The sequence below is a fragment of the Chelonia mydas genome, chromosome 1 (assembly GCF_015237465.2).
Source record: "Chelonia mydas isolate rCheMyd1 chromosome 1, rCheMyd1.pri.v2, whole genome shotgun sequence".
In the NCBI taxonomy this organism is placed as follows: Eukaryota; Metazoa; Chordata; order Testudines; family Cheloniidae; genus Chelonia; species Chelonia mydas.
Genome location: NC_057849.1, coordinates 294,601,197 through 294,620,381, shown reverse-complemented (window position 1 = coordinate 294,620,381; position 19,185 = coordinate 294,601,197). Strand labels below are relative to the sequence as shown.

The following is a 19,185-nucleotide window of genomic DNA, read 5'->3' as shown; positions in this document are numbered from 1 at the left end:
TTTATTTGCACCATATTACCTTGTCTTTCCTTCATTTTTATTACATCACACAGGGAGGGAGGGACACCCTTACTGTAAGCTAAATCCACTGGTGACAGACACAGAAGGGAGCCGAGTCTGCTCTTCTGAGAAAAGGGGCTTTCCTTTTCTATCTTTCCCCCTACCATTTCTCGAGTATTTTCTCTCTGAAGCATTACCTTACTCCCATTGGGGTAACAAGGGAGAGTGTGTGTGTCTGTTCCTGAAAGTATGAAAGTTAATGCCCTCCCTTTTTGCAGCAACTTGAGTTCCAGTACCCTACAAGCTCCATGTCAGAGAGAGTGAGGGAATATGATGGAGTTAGTTAAATATGTATGGAATTACAGAAAGGCTGAATATAATATGAGGCACATCTGTTACCAAGTGATTCATAGCTCTTGGAACTGGAACTAGGGATCATGAGTGAAGCAAGGCATCGCAGAGTGACAGTTATTAGCCATTTTCCCTATTTTACCACTATGGAGATGTCATGAACATGAGCTCTGTGGAAGTAACAAGTCTAGATGTTGAGGCCTCACAAGTCCAGAGTGGGTTGGAATGAGCTGTCCTCTTTGAGGCAAATTTTGCAAAATATGAATTGTAATGGCCAACAATGAATGTGGTGTATTGCCCATGGGTTTTTCCTTATGATACAAGAACCAGTAGGATTGGATCCTATTCTAGAAGCTCCAAAATCTTCATAGCATAATCCCAAACCAGTGCCTGGGAGATGTTTCTGTCTGTAAACAGAGTCTGAATTAGCTGTCCCTTGATATGGAGAGTTGTGGAAAAGGACTTCAGGAGCTGATCTTGTTTGCATGAACACACCCACCCTGCCTAGGTGCTCAGCATGAGATTGCTTGCCCAAATGATCACTTGTGGCTGGTGTTGGATCCCCAGTCTCCTTGTTATTGGGACAGGAGTAATAAAGTGTTGTTATCCTTGTTGTATGAACTGAGGGCAGCAGAACAGTACCTGGCATACCCTAATGGAAGGACTCACTCTCAACTGAATGACACTTGCTAGGCAGGAGACATGGGCTCCAAAGCCCAATGAGTTGAGGGAGGATGGGCCCCATTAAGGGTTCCAGACACTGTTTGACCTGCACTCGCTCTCTCTCCCCCCCCACAGTATAATAAAAGAGCTAATTTAGACTCAATTGAGAGTCTTGTTACATGCTGTAGAGCTGAAATCACTGATACTTTGGGACAGTGTCTCTATTGCAAGAGATCGCTCAGGGTGCACCAGCAGTGAGGCTCCCCTACTTACAGCTGAAATCACTGATAGCTGTGTTAGGTGGGGACTCTGAAGACATCTTGGTGAGTGACCAGCTGGGTGGCTGGGGAAGAGGCATGGCCAGCAGGGTGGCTGGCAGAGCGAGCCAGAGCAGAGCCCTGCAGAGAGGTGCGGCAGTCAGGCATTGGGTCAACGAGCGAGTGCCCAAGTAGCGGAGAGTGTAAGGTGCCTCCTTACCCCCTCCCCCCCCTTCCACCCAGGATGGGAGGTGAACTCTGAGGATGAACCTCTGAATGCTGGGGCTGCACTGGCCAAGGACAGCAACTGTGAGTAAGGGTGCAGAGAAAGGACGGGCATGTTAAAGGGACTTTTGGGTTGCTGGACTTAAGAACCTGAGGGGAAAAGGATACTGCCCAACTTACTTGGGGCGTGGGTCTTTTGCTCATGGTTTATGTTTATGAATCCTAGTTGTGGTGTTTTCCCAAATTAATGCTGAGTTACTTCCCTCCTTTTATTAAAAGTTTTTGCTACACTCAGACTCTGTGCTTGCCAGAGGGGAAGTATTGCCTCTAAGAGGCACCCAGGGTTAGTGTGTAATTGTCCCTGGTCAATGGGTGGGCCCTTGAGATGGTTTTGTGTTGTATTGTTGAAAAGGAACCCATAGATATTGAACCTGGCCCTTGTTGCTGCTGGCTCCACCTGGCAGAAGGATTACATGTCTATGTACTTATATGGTATCAATCACCACGAGTGCCTGTTGCGTGTGTGTTTATCTTTCTTCATGGTCCTTTGATAATGCTGCATGGAAGTCGAGTTTTATAACTTAGTTTATATTGGATAATCTCCCATTGAAGTGTTATTTTTTATATCAACTAGGTCTCATCTGTTGTCCTGAAGCCTTGTCCCTCAGAAAAGAGTAGGAAAGATAATTTCCTACTCTTGTCTGAGGACAGAAAGAATGAATCTACTTGGAACACCGATGCACTGAAAGGCTGCTAAAGGATGCAACTGAGAGCTGACTAAAGAAACAAAGGCCAATATTTTTTTTAAAATGGGTGCCTAAAGCTAGGCTATTAAACCTTCATTTACGCACCTAAATAGCTGGCCTGGCTTTCAAAAGTGCTGCATTGTATGCATGGTTGCATCATCTTTTCACGAGCAACTGACTCTCACAAGACCCACGTCATAGTTCTTATTTTGTCCATGTCTGAGATTCTGGGCCACCCAGCTCACTTTAAGCTTTAGGTAAGGAGACCAAGGAAGCAACCCAAAAGAGAAGCTGGGACTGATAATAAGGTGCAGAAATAGATTAAGGAAATATAGGTGCTGGTCGGTTGCAATAACTTTCACATTGGGGCTGAGGCTGACACCCCTACTTATACTGAGCAGTACCTTACATTCTGAGAAGTGCCACTGAAATCAATGGAACTACTTGAGGAATAAAACTGAGAAAGAGTGGCAGAACTGGATGCTTACAGTGTTTGAGTTCATGAGGTAATTTTATTTTATATGAGTAGTGTGTATACAGTTATAGGTGAATATATTCTCTTTGGGTAAAGGAAGTTAATTTGGATCTTCATTTAAATGTTATGGATGGCTTAATAAGGTGTTTTGCCTAAGCTGGGAGGCTGTACATTGGTACAGTTTAATTTTTGTACCATGATAATAGTCAGGGTGAAGGTCATGTTTGTGGTTCTCACATGGAAAGTCAGACATGGTAAAGGGTAGTTTTGTTGAGGGTGCTCAGTAAGGGGATTGCATACATTTTGGTCTGTATTTGTGGTGTACTGTCAATTATGGTGAGGTGTGTGGGTAGTGTAGCTGAGAGATCTCTGATCTGAAATGTGTCCTAGAGACATCTGTGTGCAGGGTTCCCCTGTCCATGTGGGAGATGTAGTTGCCACGATGTCACTGCCTCTCATGTCTTCTCTTCAGAGATACTCAAGTAGCTTTGTTGGAGCCATGATGCCTGGAAACCGAGGAGGGCAGAGGCAGCGGTCTCAACTGCTCAGAAGACACTGTGGCTCCACATGGATAGCTGTAACTACCAGCAAATGCCCCAAGATGTGTGAATCTTGGACCAGCCTCTACTGGCCCTTCCAGAGGGTGCTAATCCTGCCACACCCCGGTCCAGTTAACTGAGGAAACCTCCCAGATTTTTCCCTCCTCCCTCCTGGGAGGCTCTGGTCCTATGTTTTCCACTGTAAAGTCATGTGGTGAACATGTTATGGGTTTCAGACTTCAGTGTATTTTGCTGGATGTGTGCAGTGATGCAGGGGGAGAAGTCAGGTTGGTGACTGATTCTTAATGATGAATTTCCAGATTTTAACATATTTAGTTCTTAAAATGGCAGTGTTCTTTATACAAGTGTTGTTGTTTAAGGAAAATCTACAAACAACTCCACCTCACTGATGGCATATTTTGGCCTGGTGCCATTTACTGTTTTAGCACCCAACTCATCTGCACTGCTTTCAATTGTAAAGATGGGGAGCAGCCCCAAAAAGGAGGAGCAGAGTAAAAACTAAAGAAAGAAAGAAATCAGTGCAGGGAGTTTAAAATGCTTCTCCTCTTCAGCAACCAGATAGCTTTCCTCACCCACATTTTCACAATCCAGCCTTAAACAACACTCACTGAGGACAACATCTCCAAGAGCTGTGCATAAATTTGGGGCTGTAATGAGAGTCCCCCTCCCATGATTTCTGAGCTGCTGTAGCTGCGGGGGAAAGCCCTCCAGCAGGCCACATCTTCTGCTGAGCAACTAGCCCTTCCCTTACTCTGTGCTCCCTAAATTGGCTGCCTAAATAACCTGTAATTCCAGTGGTTTTCTGCCGCTTGATTTGGGATTGTTTTTCACTCCCTTTTCTAAGAGACATCATAAAAAAGACTTTAAGCTACTGTAGGTGGCGAGTGGGAGGAATGTCCCAGAAGCCCAGTACCCTGGAGGGGAAAGGAGAAGATCTCTGGGAGTGAAACGGTTCCAGGTTGGTGGGTGGGCTTATCGTCTGCCTGGCAAGCCAGCAGCTCCCTTCTGTCCTTTTCATGCATCTCTTCCCCACCCCTTTTCCTGGCTCCCCTCCTGCACCGGCAAGGGAGCTGGCGTGGCTGCTTTCCCCCTCATTCTGCAGGCGAGAGTCTGAAGCTGGCAGATCTCCGCTTCTTCCCTCCTCGTCCTGCTGCATTTCCCTGCTCGGAGGGATGTAACGAAAGGGCGGTCCGGGTTGGGGGAGGCGGTATTGGTCGGTAGCTCCTATTAGAGTTAATACGGGAGGGTCAGGGGACATGGTGAGCAGCTGAAAACTTCAAACCAAACAAACTCCGTGCTGCCCTGCCCCTCTTCATCCCCCCCCCCCCCCGCCGCCTTCCTTGGAAGTTGGAGCTGCGCTGCCTGCATCAGCAGCCGGGCTGGCAGGAGCAGCAGCAGCAGCCGCCGCCGCTGGAAAGTTGCTCCCCCGCTGTGCTCCCAGCCCGCTCTGCCCCCTCCACCATGGGCTTTGACCTGGATCGCTTTGCCGAGCCCGTAGACCCGGATCTCAAGTGCAAACTCTGCAGCAAGGTGCTGGAGGAGCCGCTGTCCACGCCGTGCGGGCACGTCTTCTGCGCCGGCTGCCTGCTGCCCTGGGCGGTGCAGCGGCGCCTGTGCCCCCTGCAGTGCCAGCCCATCTCGGCCAAGGAGCTGCACCAGGTGCTGCCCCTCAGGAGCCTCATCCAGAAGCTGGAGATCAAGTGCGACTACAGCCCGCGGGGCTGCGGCCGGACCGTGCGGCTCCACCAGCTGGCCGCCCACGTCGAGATGTGCGACTACAGCCCGGCCCGCTGCCGCCACAAGGGCTGCCCGGAGGTGCTCAGCCTGAAGGACGTGGACGCGCACATGCGGGAGAGCTGCGAGCACCGCCCGGCCGGCATCTGCCAGCAGGGCTGCGGCTTGGTGCTCCTGCAGCGGGACCTGGCGGGCGGCGCGCCGGCGGGCCGGGGCCACTGCTGCGTGCGGGCGCTGCGCAGCCAGAACGGCAGCCTGCAAGGCCAAAGGGCCAGCCTGGAGCAGGAGCTGAAGCGACAGGCCCTGAAGTGGAGCAAGAGGGAGAAGTCGCTGCTGGCTCAGGTCGCGGCGCTGCAGAGCGAGGTGCAGCTCACGGCGCTCAGGTACCAGGTGAAGTTCAACCAGTACATGAGCCACATCAGCAGCATCACCAAGAACCTGGCAGGCAGCCACCCCTGCAAGGTGAGTGAGGGAGTGGACGGGCTGGGGGCGGGAGGAGCCCAGCCTGGCGGGCTCTGAGGTGAGCAGCCCGCTGTTTGGTGCGGTGTGACCCGACTGCCTGTCTTTACACTGTGATCTCATCTAGGCCGAGGCTGCTCCTTGGATGGTGCCTAGCAGACAGGGACGCTGGAACAGTTTGTATAGTGGGGGTGCTGAGAGCCATTGAACCAAACTGTAAACCTTGTATGTGATGGAAACCACTTCAAGCCTGGGGGTGCGGGAGCACCTCTAGTTCCAGCACCTGTGCTAGCAGATCATGGGCGATACTGCCACGGACCCTGTCGACTTGGGGCCAGATTCTCTGCAAGCCAAACTCTGCTACAGTCAGTGGAACCTACCCCAGCAGAGACCGGACCCTTTGCGGTATTTATTCCATACCTACTTGTGTGGTCGCTTTTGGAAAATACAAATCGAGCTGACGCACACTGTAGCCTCTTCCCACCACACTGCACCTGGACCTCAGATTGCACTTTCAGCCCCTGCGGTTTGGTGAGGTCCCCTAGAGAACCCCCAAAGGCAGAGAGGCAGTCAGTTAACACGTGGCAGGTTAGTGCTGCTCTCAGCAACCTAAAACCTAGCTCTCTCTTGCTGTGCTCATGCTTGAAAAGTCCGGAAACAGTTAAATTGATGTAAATCAAACTTGTACATCTCATACCCCCATTCATTCAGCCTGGAAAACTCGTCATCTTTCAAGAGCTGTGAAAGCAGTTTCAGCAGATTCTTTCTGGTGCTCTCATTTTCTTTAAGAAGAGCCTAAAACGCAGTCATAAATTACATTAGTCTCTTTAGGTTATGTGTTTCATGTCTCCTTTTGTAGTTTAAGAATCTGGTGGCTCTAAGGGTGGCACACCAGCAGCCTCTGGTAGTCCCCTCAATTTGGATGAGGATCTCATGTCAGGTTTGTCTGGAGTGAGAGGGAAACACAAGTGAGAGGAAAGGGCTTCAACCTGGCTGACAATAAACAAATTTGAATGCAAATCTTCAGGGGCAGGGTGTCCAGATCAGACCACAATTCATCCAGCTTGGTGTGACCTTATTAATGATGGTACTGTGTTTTCTTTAGATGGGGTTCCAGTTTCAGATAGATACGGAGCTAACAGATATTTTTCCTTATAATTACAGTATGAAGAAGTAGCTTGGGAAACAGTTTGTTGTTTAAAATCATTAGAATAGTTTTTAGTTTAGGAACAGTTCTGCAGGGACACAGCAATGTCTTTCGTTTCAGAGAAGGGCATAATGATTGTCAATTTTGACAACAGAGACCAGCACTGCTACTTCAGCCCTTTGCTAAGGCAGATGGCATTGCTTAGATATTGAATTGTCTGCTTTTGTTTGAATAAACAGACACATTTTACTGGTGAGGTGGCTTAACATGCTAAAGGGTTTGTTCTATAAAGCTTTAATTCGTGTCTGAAGGACTGCTGTGCAGAGTCTAACATTTGTTGGTTGCAACCATGGTGAGAAGTGATTTAATGGAATTTAAGCGCCACTCAAGAGACTTGTCTTCCAAAATCTTTATTGACTCTTTGGAAGCAAAATCAAGAGGAAAAGATTTGCGTAGCCTGGCAGGCTTCTGAACTAGTATGATGTGTTGAACTTCAAACTGCTATAAAAGAGACTCACATTGGGGCACTGATTCAAGTTCTCAGAATTTTTATGTCCAGGATTAAGATGATAAATTCAAGCCTTATTGGAAATAAAATACTTAGTGTTAGGAACTTAATACTTAATCTTTTTCTTGTTTTTTTGCAACTTCCTCCTGGTGGCTAATCCATTGGGTTGCGGTGATGGCTTTAGATGGTATGCTCATATATCTGCTTCACCGCTGGGAAGATATGATGAGGTGGAATGAAGAGAGCCAGCAATGATTGCAGTGAAGTGCAGAGTACACAAGAAAAATAGTCTCATGTGGGGAGGAGGTGAGAGAGAACTGGATTTTAAAAAGGACATTTTAAAAGGAGTTGGCACATTGACATGAAGGCAGTCCTCTTGTGTAATGCTTCAATAGCTATCATTTCTTGTCACTACCAGTAGGTGCTGCTGTATGTACTGCCTCAGAGAAATCTGTTACAGAAGACAAGGAAAATGAATGAAACCCTCATTTGGAAGAAAAACTATCTATAAAGTAAAAAATGTTCCTCATTAATTTAAAATGTATCCTGCTGTAATATAAAACTTCACTGCCACAGTTAATAAAAATCTGTTTGGATATCAGAGTGCCTAAACATTCATTATTATATTCTGAATATTTAAAAATGTACAGCTTTTTTACCTGTCAAAATTGCTTAAATTTACCAGTGTATAGAGAATGACAAAACACAATCTTACTTTACTTGGTACAGGCTGAATAAAAATTTTCTGTAGGGATTATGTCCCCTGAAATATAACTACTCTTATATTTGAAAATGCAAAATAAATTAAATTACTATGCTAAAGAAAGGCCTGTGGTAATGTTTTTCATTTTCCTCGTATGGTTTAGAAAATTATTTAACCATTTTTACCTAAGGAAGTGGGTCTTTTTTCATATATTATTATTTTTTAACTTTGGTTTCTTCACTATTTTTGATTGTGTGACTTATAAAATCACAGCTAGGATTGTTGTGTGTTTGTTTTCTAGCTTATTTGCTTTACTTTGCTGTGAAGAAAAAAATAAGAGAAAAAAGGTTTTTTTCTCCCCCTTTGAATTACTGTGGAATCTGTATAGAACTAGCTTTTGGAACTGGAAATGGTAAGAGACACAGATGTGGGTGAAATCCTCGCTCCATTGAAATCAATGACAAAACTCCCATTGACTTCACTAAGGCAGGATTTCACCCCATAAGCTTAATATCTTATATAATTAGTATATACAGGGATTTGGTTTAAAGGTACACAAACATTTGGGGCCTTATTTCAAGAAGTGCTGAGCACGCCCGGATCCACTAACTTAAAGTTTTGTGTGCTCAGCACCTATGAAAATCAGGTCCTTGTACTCTTCAAAGTACCTATTACATTTCAGTGGTATTTGTTTTTTTCTATCATGTAAACTCCTGTGTCATTTATAAGTGTGTAGCACCATTTTTAATCAGAGTTTCCATTAAGCCTGTTTGTCTTGCATTTTCCACAATGAAAAGCTATAGCACGTTGATACATTCCCTTGAAGTAATTCTTTTCATGTAACATTTTAAAATTAGTGTTTCACCCCTTTCTTCTTAGGGAGGAGAACCTAAGCCATTAACCATCATGCTACAAAAAGAAAATGATACTTTGGGATTCAATATTGTAGGAGGACGACCCAATCAGGTAACCACCAAAGTAAATATAGTTTTTCGTTTTTTAACAGTACATAGATACTCTTCTATTATCATGTGTCTATTATTAGTAATAAAAACAAATAGCGGGGGCCAGCTTCTACTTTCAGTCACGCCATGGATCTGCACTAGTTGAAAATGGGTACAGAATTTGGCCTGCAGATTTAAGATCTGTGTTTTTAAAATCATTAGATTTGCTATTTTTAGGACCCAGTCCTATGAGGTGTAGAGTACACTCAACTCTAAGGATAGGGTCCATAATACTTCTGGAACAAACCTGGAAGCTGTCTGCCGTCTGAATTCATGTGAGTCATCTGTACTTATGCAAGTTGCCCAGCTGAAATCAGTGGGACTATTCAAATGAGTAAATGTTGCAGAATCAAGCCCCCATAATTCTGTGGAAAAAATGCTTGATTATTTTCATTAAAGGGAAAGATCAAAATATTATTCTGTAGCTGCACTACCTGCATCATAGTCTTAAACAACTGTCTTGCTAGTGTATGCATTCAAATATATATATAATTAAAAGTTGAATTGAATTTTCCACCTATCTTGTATCTTATGTCAGTCTGCTAGTCGTAATAACTAGCTTAGATTTGGAAAGACATTTTTAAAAAAAATCCTAGAATATTAATACCTGTTTTCTTTCTTTGTCCTTATAATAGCATGAATCAAGTACATAATAATGTATTAAATGGTAAAGAAACTTGCTAAACTGAAAAACTGATAGTTAATTAAAAATGTTTCATAGTGTTTAGTTAGTTACTACGTACTGACCAGAGTTTTTCTTTTTGAAGTTGAAAAGCTGTAACCTGCTGCTGCTCTTTTAGCAAAAAAATATTGGGGGCAGGGAGTTTGTATGCTTGGTTTGCTTGTCTTCTCCTTCTTTTCTAAAGCTATATTTAGTGGTGCCAAGGAGTCTGCTCCCATTAGCACCAAAGCCTAAGAAGTAAAGGGCCTGCTCTACACAATTTCACTGCTAGGTCTTGTGGGTAAATATGAAGATCTACAGGTGTCATGTGCATTTTATAAAGAGTTCCAAAGTGTGAGCTTGTAAGATTTCTGAAGGGAAAGGATGAAAGTCCAGGACTCTAGATGACATGCGTATTATAATACTTACATTGCAGTGTATAACACCTTTTCATAATACTGGTAAATGAAGTCAGTAAAATCTTTATTTTGGATTGCAATGTGACTTCTACAATTTAGGGTTGTGGAAGAACTTGGATTTTTGCAGGAAGAAAGCAACTCAGTGTTTGTTTAGTTTCCTGGGTTTTCTTGGGATTTCATTTTTTGAACTTCCAAAAAGATCACTGAAGTATTCATGTGCACGTAACATATATTGAAAATATTTTTAATAGTAGAATATTGAGGCTCTAGTTTCAATCTGTGAATGAAACCTTAAATTTTTCTAGAAAGTTCAAAGGGAAGTGATGAAAACAAAAAAGGTTCTTATTATGCCTATTAAGAAAAAATAAGTAAGTTATAGCACTGTCTGTAATGGAGAGGTCATTGCTGATTGGGGAGAAGGATGTGGTTTTTGTGCAGAAGTAACTGCAATTGGTTGTTGAAGAGATGGAAGTTGGTGGAATTGTGAATTGTTAGGTGGAAACTTCTAGAAAGTGGGCAGGACATCATATAACTTGAGTCTGTATAAGGCTGGCTACTTCATATTACTTTTCAGTCTTCAGTGTTGAACTTAGTTTTTTCCCCTCTCATTCTAACTATAGTATATGTGAATACTACAAATAGGTGATTAGTGTTAGTGGCTACCAAATATCAGTGTAAGACAGAACCGACCCAACATGCCTGACACTGAAGAAAATAGTGGGAAATAGGGATTGAATGGACTACAGTAATTAAAATAGATCAGTGTTTCCCAACCAGTGTGCCATAGCACGAACGGGTGTGCCACAGAATTTTGGAAAGTCACTTGTGCGGAGAAAAAAATGTCTCATTAATTTATGTCATAACCAAATTGCATTTTGTGCTGTTGCTCTTCGGATGTACGCATGTGAGACAGACATTACTCATGCTATGCTCAAATGACCTTGCCGTGCAGTTTGCGTGGTATTACATAGTAGCTGTGTTTTCTTATCAACCGTTAAGTAACAGTGCTGAATTTTGATTTGAATACTTGAAAATGGACAAATATTTGAAGAAAAGAGAATCTAGTGCCTCTACACGAAGCTGAACATGAACAAAAAAAAGTCGAAGTGGTGAGCCAATGCTACAGTGAGAGTTATTTGCAATTTGGATTTTCGTTTACAGGTGAACCATCTTCTCTCTTTGACAGTGTCTTGTGTGTGGGGAGAAACTCTCAAGCCATGCAGTCATGCCAAGTAGTGACACCTTACAAGCAAACATCCGTCCCTTGTCAACAAGGGAAAATATTTTTTTGAGCGTTTGAAGGATCAAACTGAAAAACAAGTGCAAATAATGAAAGACTGTAGCAGTTTCTGATAAACCACTGGAAGCAAGCTACTTCGCTTGTAGCGAAGGTGAAAAAGCCGTTATACAGTTGCAGAAACACTAATTTTACAAGCATGCAAAGAAATGGTGAGAGTAATATTAGGTGCAAATGCAGTCAATGAAATCGCAAAAGTTCCCCTTTCAAATAATACGATAAGTCTCCACGTTGATGATCTCAGCTGACATTGAGACTGTGCTCTGAGAAAAAATCAAATCAAGCGGACAATTTGCATTGCAGCTTGCTGACTCAACAGATATCAGTAATCACACTGAACTCTTGGCTAATGATCAGGTATGCTGATGGAGATAGTATAAAAGAAAATTTTTTATTTTTCAGACAACTGCCAGGTCACACGACTGGAGAGAAAATCTTCAGGGTGACAGTGACCTGCCTTGAGGAGGGAGAATTGCACTGGAAAAATTGTCTTAGTGTTTGCACAGACGGAACTGCCTCCATGATTCGAAAAGAGAAGAGGTTTGTAAGCAAGGTCAGAGAACAAAACCTAGATGTGCTGGTGACCAACTGTTTCCTGCACCGTGAAGCTGCCGTGGCCAAAAAACTGCCAGAAAAACTTTCCTCAGTGTTAGATGGAGGAGAAAAGATAGTGAACTTAATAAAATCACAGTCCTTAAAACGTTGCCTTTTCTTGTTGTCGTGTGAGGAAATGGGAGCAGAACACCAGAATTTACTTTTTCACATAGAAATACACTGGCTTTTCCATGGAAAAGTTCTCTCATGTTTGTATGAGCTCAGAGAGGAGTTAAAAATTAGCTTTGGAGGAATCCACACACATGGACCTAATCGTTGATGTGGCATGGGGTGCAAAACTTGCCTACTTGGCTGATATATTCCACCACCTCAATGAACTGAACAGCAAATGCAAGGTAGAAATGAGAATCTTGTCTCCTGCATGGATAAACTGCATGAGTTTAGATCTAAGTTGGCCCTCCGATGTGGAAAAAGTAGCAAAAGGCACAATAGAAATGTTCACCCTGGAAAGCACGTCAGATCCCACTAGCAGTATTTTGGTCAATGCCTTTTCTGAGCATTTGAAAAGTCTGGAAGAAAAATTCAGCCTATATTTTCCTTCAACCTAAACAGAAGATTTCAGCTGGGCCTGGGATCCTTGAATTTCCTCTGCAATGAAAAGTGCTAAGAATCTTATAATAATGACTCAAGAGCAACTTGATGAATTAAGGATTGACCACTCTTAAAATTAAATTTTGACAGTATGCCTGTGGACTCATTCTGGTTGACGTTGGCAGACAAATACATGGTAATCTCCATTTTGTTGCCATTTTCAGCAACGTACCTGTGCAAGTTAAGTTTTTTCAAGCTTGAATTGCATCAAAAACAAGCAAAGAGAGCATATGAGACCAGTGGAGCAAGAGCTCTGAGTTGCACTGTCAACATTTCCTGCAAGGATTAAGTGATTCTGCATATTAAGGCTAGCTCAAATTTCCAATGAAAAGTAAGTTTTGTTATAATGATTTTCACGTGGGGCTGTGGTGCGCCACAGAAATCTTTTATTGAAGTAAGTGTGCCTTAAGACTGGAAAAGGTTGGGAAACACTGAACTAATACAATTATCTAATATACAAATGTAAACATTCTGTCAAGACTTGTTGAGTAACCAGATAGAAAGAGTCTGTGCTCATCTCAAAGTGCAAGAAATCGTTTTTTTCAGGTTATTCAAGGAAAATGTGCATTGCATGAAACTTGGTTTAATGAAGTGAAACAGTGAAACAGCTGATTGGTCCCATAAGCAACAGATTTTTGAGGACAAAACTATGTTCTACTTACAGAATTGCAAGCTTTTCTTTTTGGATAACGTGACTTTCTGTGTCTGAGGGATAAATATACTTACATTTTATGTGTGTTGTGTTTCATAAAACATTTGAAAGTTTTTTCACTTTTTTTTTTCTTCCTCCCCTCACCTAAAAAAACAAAACCAAACCCATAACAACCTCGTTATGATTTATCTTAGCAGGAAGGAAGTTATTTCAGAGGGCTATGTTGTATGTTTTTTTAAAGGAGAAGATGATGTGATATCCTAATAAGACTCTATAAGTGAGATCTTCACTCCTGCTCTGGACTTCTGAGACTGCGGGCTTCTGGTTCTGGTGGTGGAGAATTCTTTGGTTGCCAGCACTGTGGAGACAAGCTCAGGCTGTCCTCCATGGACCCCATCACAAGCAGCCATAGGGATATACTGGGCGCAACAGGAGTGTGTCAGAGACTGGGTTTCTGGGCAGCCCTGAAGCTCTTGTGCAGCCCAAGGAGGCTGTGGTAACTTAGGTTCCCAGGGCTGGCTAAATTATGCCTGGGGGAAGGGTGTGTGTCCAGCCAGCCTGAGAGCAGCCCAGGATTGGGAGGGCATAAAGGTAGCTTGAAGCCATTTTAGCCCCCTCCTGCCATCTTGGACTGCGAGTTCTGTGCTGCCCCACTTAGAACCGAAGCACAAACTCTCGCCCCATGAATGCTGAATTCAGGTGGCAAAGACTGCCAAAGGATGCTGTATGTCACGTATCTATATTGTCTATCTAGGCTGGACCAGATTAATCCCCTTAGGCCTGGTCTACAGTGCGGGGGGGATCGATCTAAGATATGTAACTTCAGCTATGAGAATAGTGTAGCTGAAGTCGACGTATCTTAGATCGACTTAGAATCAGTTACTTCACGTCCTTGCAGTGCGGGATCAACGGTGGCTGCTCCCCCGTCGACTCCGCATCCGCCTCTCGCTGTGGTGGAGTTCTGGAGTCAACGGCAGAGTGATCGGGGATCGAATTATCGCGTCTACACTAGATGAGATAAATCGATCCCCGATAGATTGATCACTACCCGCCAATGCGGCGGGTAGTGTAGACATGGCCTTACTCTCATCAGGTAGTACCTTACTTTATAAAAAGTCAATGGGGCCCCTCACTGAGTAAGGTGTAATTTTATATGAGTAAAAGTATCACAATGTAATCCCTTGTAGTCTAAGAAAAGTTATATTTCTCATATCTGATGTGGACACTCAGTAGAAATCTATTTGTTTACCTTAGAACACTTTTGAACCTGTTCATTTTTGGATCTCTTTTTAGGATGTGAGGCATGAAAAATTGAGGGGGTAGGCAGCAGTTGTTGATTTACCAGCACTTAATTTAGAGCAATATTGTCAACTTGAAATCTAGTCAGAAGGCAAGCTCTTCAGGACAGTTACTGTATATTTGTACAGTACCTAGCACAGTGGGGTGGAATCTTGATTGTGATTTTGCTGTGAGAAAGACCCACACAAAGGACCCAATCCTGCAAACTCTTATATACATGAATAGTCCCGTCGGTCAGGGCCTAACTGACAACATACAAAGTGCTGTAAAATGTACACAATAAAACAAACTGGGAAAATAGTCTCTTTCAGACATAGATATTTTTGTTGTTGTTTGTAACATTAAATAATAGGGCTGTCAAGTGATTAAAAAAATTTATTGCAATTATTCTTTTAGTAGTGCGATTAATCGCACTGTTAAACAATAATAGAATACCATTTATTTAAATATTTTGGATGTTTTCAAATATATTGTTTTCAGTTACAACACAGAATACAAAGTGTACAGTGCTCACTTTTTATTTTTGATTACAAATATTTGCACTGTAAAAAAACAAAAGAAATAATATTTTTCAGTTCACCTAATACAAGTACTATAGCGCAATCTCTTTATCATGAAAGTTGAACTTACAAATTATGTACAAAAAAACTGCATTCAAAATTAAAACAATATAAAATCTTAGAGCCTGCAAGTCCACTCAGTTCTATTTCTTGTTCAGCCCATCGTTCAGACAAGAAGTTTGCTTACATTTGCAGGAGATAATGCTGCCCGCATCTTGTTAACAATGTCACATGAAAGTGAGAACAGGCATTCTCATGGCACTGTTGTAGCCGGCGTTGCAAGATATTTACGTGCCAGATGGCTAAAGATTCATACAATAACTCCTCACTTAAAGTCATACCAGTTAATATAGTTTTGTTGTTACGTTGCTGATCAATTAGGGAACATCCTCATTTAAAGTTGTGCAGAGCTCCTTTATAATGTTGTTTGGCAGCCGCCTGCTTTGTCCACTGCTTGCAGGAAGAGCAGCCCGTCGGAGCTACCTGGTGGGGGCTTGGAACCTGGGTGGACCAGCAGCCCCCCATCAGCTCCCTGCCCCCCTAAGTTCCCTGTGCGGCAGCCACCCAGCTGGCTATCAATTGCCGGGCAGTTCAGCTGTCCCTCCCCCGACTCCCATGTGCTGCTCCTGCCCTCTGCCTTGGAGCTACTCCTGGGAGCCTCCTGCTTGCTGTGCAGAGGTGGGGAGAAGAGGGGTGCGAATGTCAGGATGTCCCCCTCCCCCCGCTCCTGCCCCCCACTTCTGTACCTTATCTCCACGGGGACAACAATACCACAGGGCTCAGGATGAAGGGAGCTTGCTGGCAGCAGCTGCTGGCTCAATTTGCTAATCTACTTAAAAAGCCAATGTATTTAGAGTGGCATCAGCGTACTTAAAGGGCCAATACGCATCTCTTTCTCTCACATACAGGGTGAGTGTCTCTGTCTCTCTCTGCCATGCTGTTTCCCCTCCCTCCATTTGTGCTGCCTTCTAGAGGCTACATTAACAACAATGTGTTAACCCTTGATGACTCAGCCCAGTGCTAGTTCATCATTTAGCAGTAGGGCATTCCCTAGGAAATATCCTCTTTCACCCTCTTTCACCCTCTGACTTCACCACCTCAACCAAGCTCCACAATCATCATTGCTGTGTACAGTATTAAATTGTTTGTTTAAAACTGATACACTGTGTGTGTGTGTGTATAATATAGTCTTTTGTCTGGCCATTTTTTTTTCCTGGAACCTAACCACCCCCCCCCCCCATTTACATTAATTCTTATGGGGAAATTGGATTTGCTTAACATCGTTTCGCTTAAAGTGGCATTTTTCAGGAACATAACTACAACATTAAGTGAGGAGTTACTGTATGTTACTTCATGCTTCAACCACCATTCCAGAGGACATGCTTCCATACTGATGATGGATTCTGCTCGATAACAATCCAAAGTAGTGCGGACCGATGCATGTTCATTTTCATTATGTGAGTCAGATGCCACCAGCAGAAGGTTGATTTTCTTTTTTGGTGGTTCGGTTCTGTAGTTTCCGCATAGGAGTTTTGCTCTTTTAAGACTTCTGAAAGCATGCTCCACACCTCATCCCTCTCAGATTTTGGAAGGCACTTCAGATTCTTAATCCTTGGGTCGAGTGCTGTAGCTATTTTTAGAAATGTCACATTGGTATCTTCTTTGTGTTTTGTCAGATCTGCAGTGAAAGTGTTCTTAAAACAAACAACATGTGCTGGGTCATCATCCGAGACTGCTATAACATGAAATATATGGCATAATGTCGGTAAAACAGAGCAGGGGACAAAATTCTCCCCCAAGGAGTTCAGTCACAAATTTAATTAATGCATTATTTTTTTAACAAGAATCATCAGCATGGAAGCATGTCCTCTGGAATGGTGGCTGAGGCATGAAGGAGCATATGAATGTTTAGCATAGCTGGCACGTAATTACCTTGCATTGTCGGCTACAAAAGTGCCATGCAAATGCCTGTTCACACTTTCTGGTGACCTTGTAAATAAGAAGAGGGCAGCATTATCCCCTGTAAATGTAAACAAACTTGTTTGTCTTTGTGATTGGCTGAACAAGAAGTAGGACTGAGTGGACTTGTAGGCTCTGAAGTCTTACATTGTTTTGTTTTTGAGTGCAATTATGTAACAAAAAACAATCTACATTTGTAAGTTGCACTTTCATGACAAAGAGATTGCACTACAGTACTGGTATGAGGTGAATTGAAAAATACTATTTCTTTTGTTTATCATTTTTACAGTGCAAGTATTTGTAATAAAAATAATGTACACTTTGATTTCAATTACAACACAGAATACAGTATATATGAAAATGTAGAAAAACATTCAAAATGCCTTTCATAAATTTCAATTGGTATTCTATTGTTTAACAGTGATTAAAACTGCGATTAATCGCGATTAATTTTTTGAGTTAATCGCGCGAGTTAACTGAGATTAATTGACAGCCCTATTAAATAAATAAGCTCAAATAGAAAAGTGATTTCTAAATTGACTGTGCCTCTTTAACTTCATTATATAAATCAGTAATTTATTAAAACTTATTTTAAGTCAAATGTTGGAAGTTTGGCATGCAGAGTTGGACTGGCACTACACCATATGTTTAAAAAAAATAACTTTAATGTAATCAGAGCTGTCTATTGTATTATTCCAAATGTGGTAAATAACTTCTTAGCTGTAAATATGAACTTAAGTGAGTTTCATTTGGAAATGTGTAAAGATCAACTTGAAAAAGGTTCTCCTTAGCATATCTTTACAGATTTCACAGTTGAGCGAGTTCTCAGTCTCCCATGTAAATAGGATTTATGAGGTTAACCAACTTCAGTAGAATCCCATCACTACTATATGTTACTAAATAGTGTTGCTTTATTTTCTAAGGAAAAATATATGCAAACAGCAGTGTTAAAGAATGACTTTTCTTACTAACACCTGTGCTTCCTCCTTTTTTCTTTAATACATGATCTTCTTTAAATACATTAGTCACATCTGCTAGAAGTATGAGATTCACTTTAAATATTTTATCTAGGATCTGATTATTATTGCACCTTGTCTTTTCTGTAGACTAAACTAACCTCATAGATTACCTTGTCAAAAATGCTAGAATCGTTTATTAATGCTGTCATTTTGATTAACGCCTATTCTCTCTTAAGTTAAAAATCCCAAGTAGCTAAATCGCTAGATAAAAAAAGAGAGCTCAATTTTTCAGATGAATTTGCATTTTGCATGGCTGAATATACCACTGTCTCCTTTGTTGTACTAATATGGCTGTCTTTTATTTTGCAACTTCTATATTGCCCGGTACAGAACAATCAGGAGGATTCTTCACCTGAAGGAATTTATGTGTCAAAAATCTTGGAAGATGGACCTGCTGACAAGACAGAAGGCCTGCAAATTCATGACAAGATCATTGAGGTAAAAGTGAGAACAACACGTTGATGTGATAATGGCATACTCACTGACCGTGGATTTGATATTTTCACAATGAATATGTTGTAATTTTCCTTCATTAGTGTGTGCTAGCAGAATTATTGTAAACTGAAGTGGTCAGATGTTTATCAGATGTGTATATACATCATGGATTTCTTGAACAGCTGAGTGTATAGAAGTGTTGGTATAAGGATTGTTTACTTTTTCAATTAAAGCTGTAGAAACTGACCAGGAAACCAGGAGTGGTATTCTGTTTTTCTTTATGATGGCTGAAGAGGAGGGTCAAATGGTTCTCCATAAATTCACCATTTTTATGTGAAATTGTTTTTGTCCTGAACAAGCGATATAGCTGTTGTGCACCTGAAGTGCTTCAAAGAAGCTGTATTGATAAATGATGTTCTGGGACTCTTTGAACAGTTAGGGAAGCTGCTCTTCTTTTTGATCAGTTAGTTGAACGCATGTTGTTTACCTATACCAATATAATTATTTTCCAGTCACGTAATATTCAATTACAGCCATATTAAAGTCTGTCTCCATATAAATATTTTCTTTTACTAAACAGAATTGAAAAGAGTTTGACTTAAAAACTAAAACAAAAAACTCTACCTAAACTCTTAAGAAAATGTTTTGTTTTTGATTTGTAAACATGGTTAACACTAAAAGATGCAGCAAAATGTGTGGAAAAAGTTAATTTGCTTAGTTAGTGAATGGGTTCCTTGCTGTGTTATGACAGTGGAATTTTAGGTCACAGCTGTAGTACAGCTGTGCCCTTTAATCACCGCACTTAACTGTAACTATAGTATGTTTGCTGCTGGTGCCACACTTTGA

At 42.1% G+C, this 19,185-nt stretch overlaps 1 protein-coding gene across 4 annotated transcripts in view; it reads left to right on the top strand.

Annotated features, from left to right (window-relative positions):
- The first annotated feature begins 1,253 nt into the window (after window positions 1-1,253).
- The window catches only part of PDZRN4 (PDZ domain containing ring finger 4), a 383,951-nt gene continuing 366,019 nt past the window's right edge, over window positions 1,254-19,185 (top strand). Inside the window, exons 1-3 of one of the 4 annotated variants that reach the window (XM_043549211.1) lie at window positions 1,254-1,580; window positions 8,708-8,794; window positions 18,235-18,342. In XM_043549211.1, the coding sequence (XP_043405146.1) occupies window positions 1,548-1,580; window positions 8,708-8,794; window positions 18,235-18,342 (228 nt within the window). In that variant the 5' untranslated portion in view covers window positions 1,254-1,547. Of the gene's footprint in view, window positions 1,581-3,993; window positions 5,474-8,707; window positions 8,807-18,234; window positions 18,343-19,185 lie in introns of those variants that run through there. The other 3 variants (XM_043549204.1, XM_043549191.1, XM_037888151.2) reach the window with 3 other exon arrangements.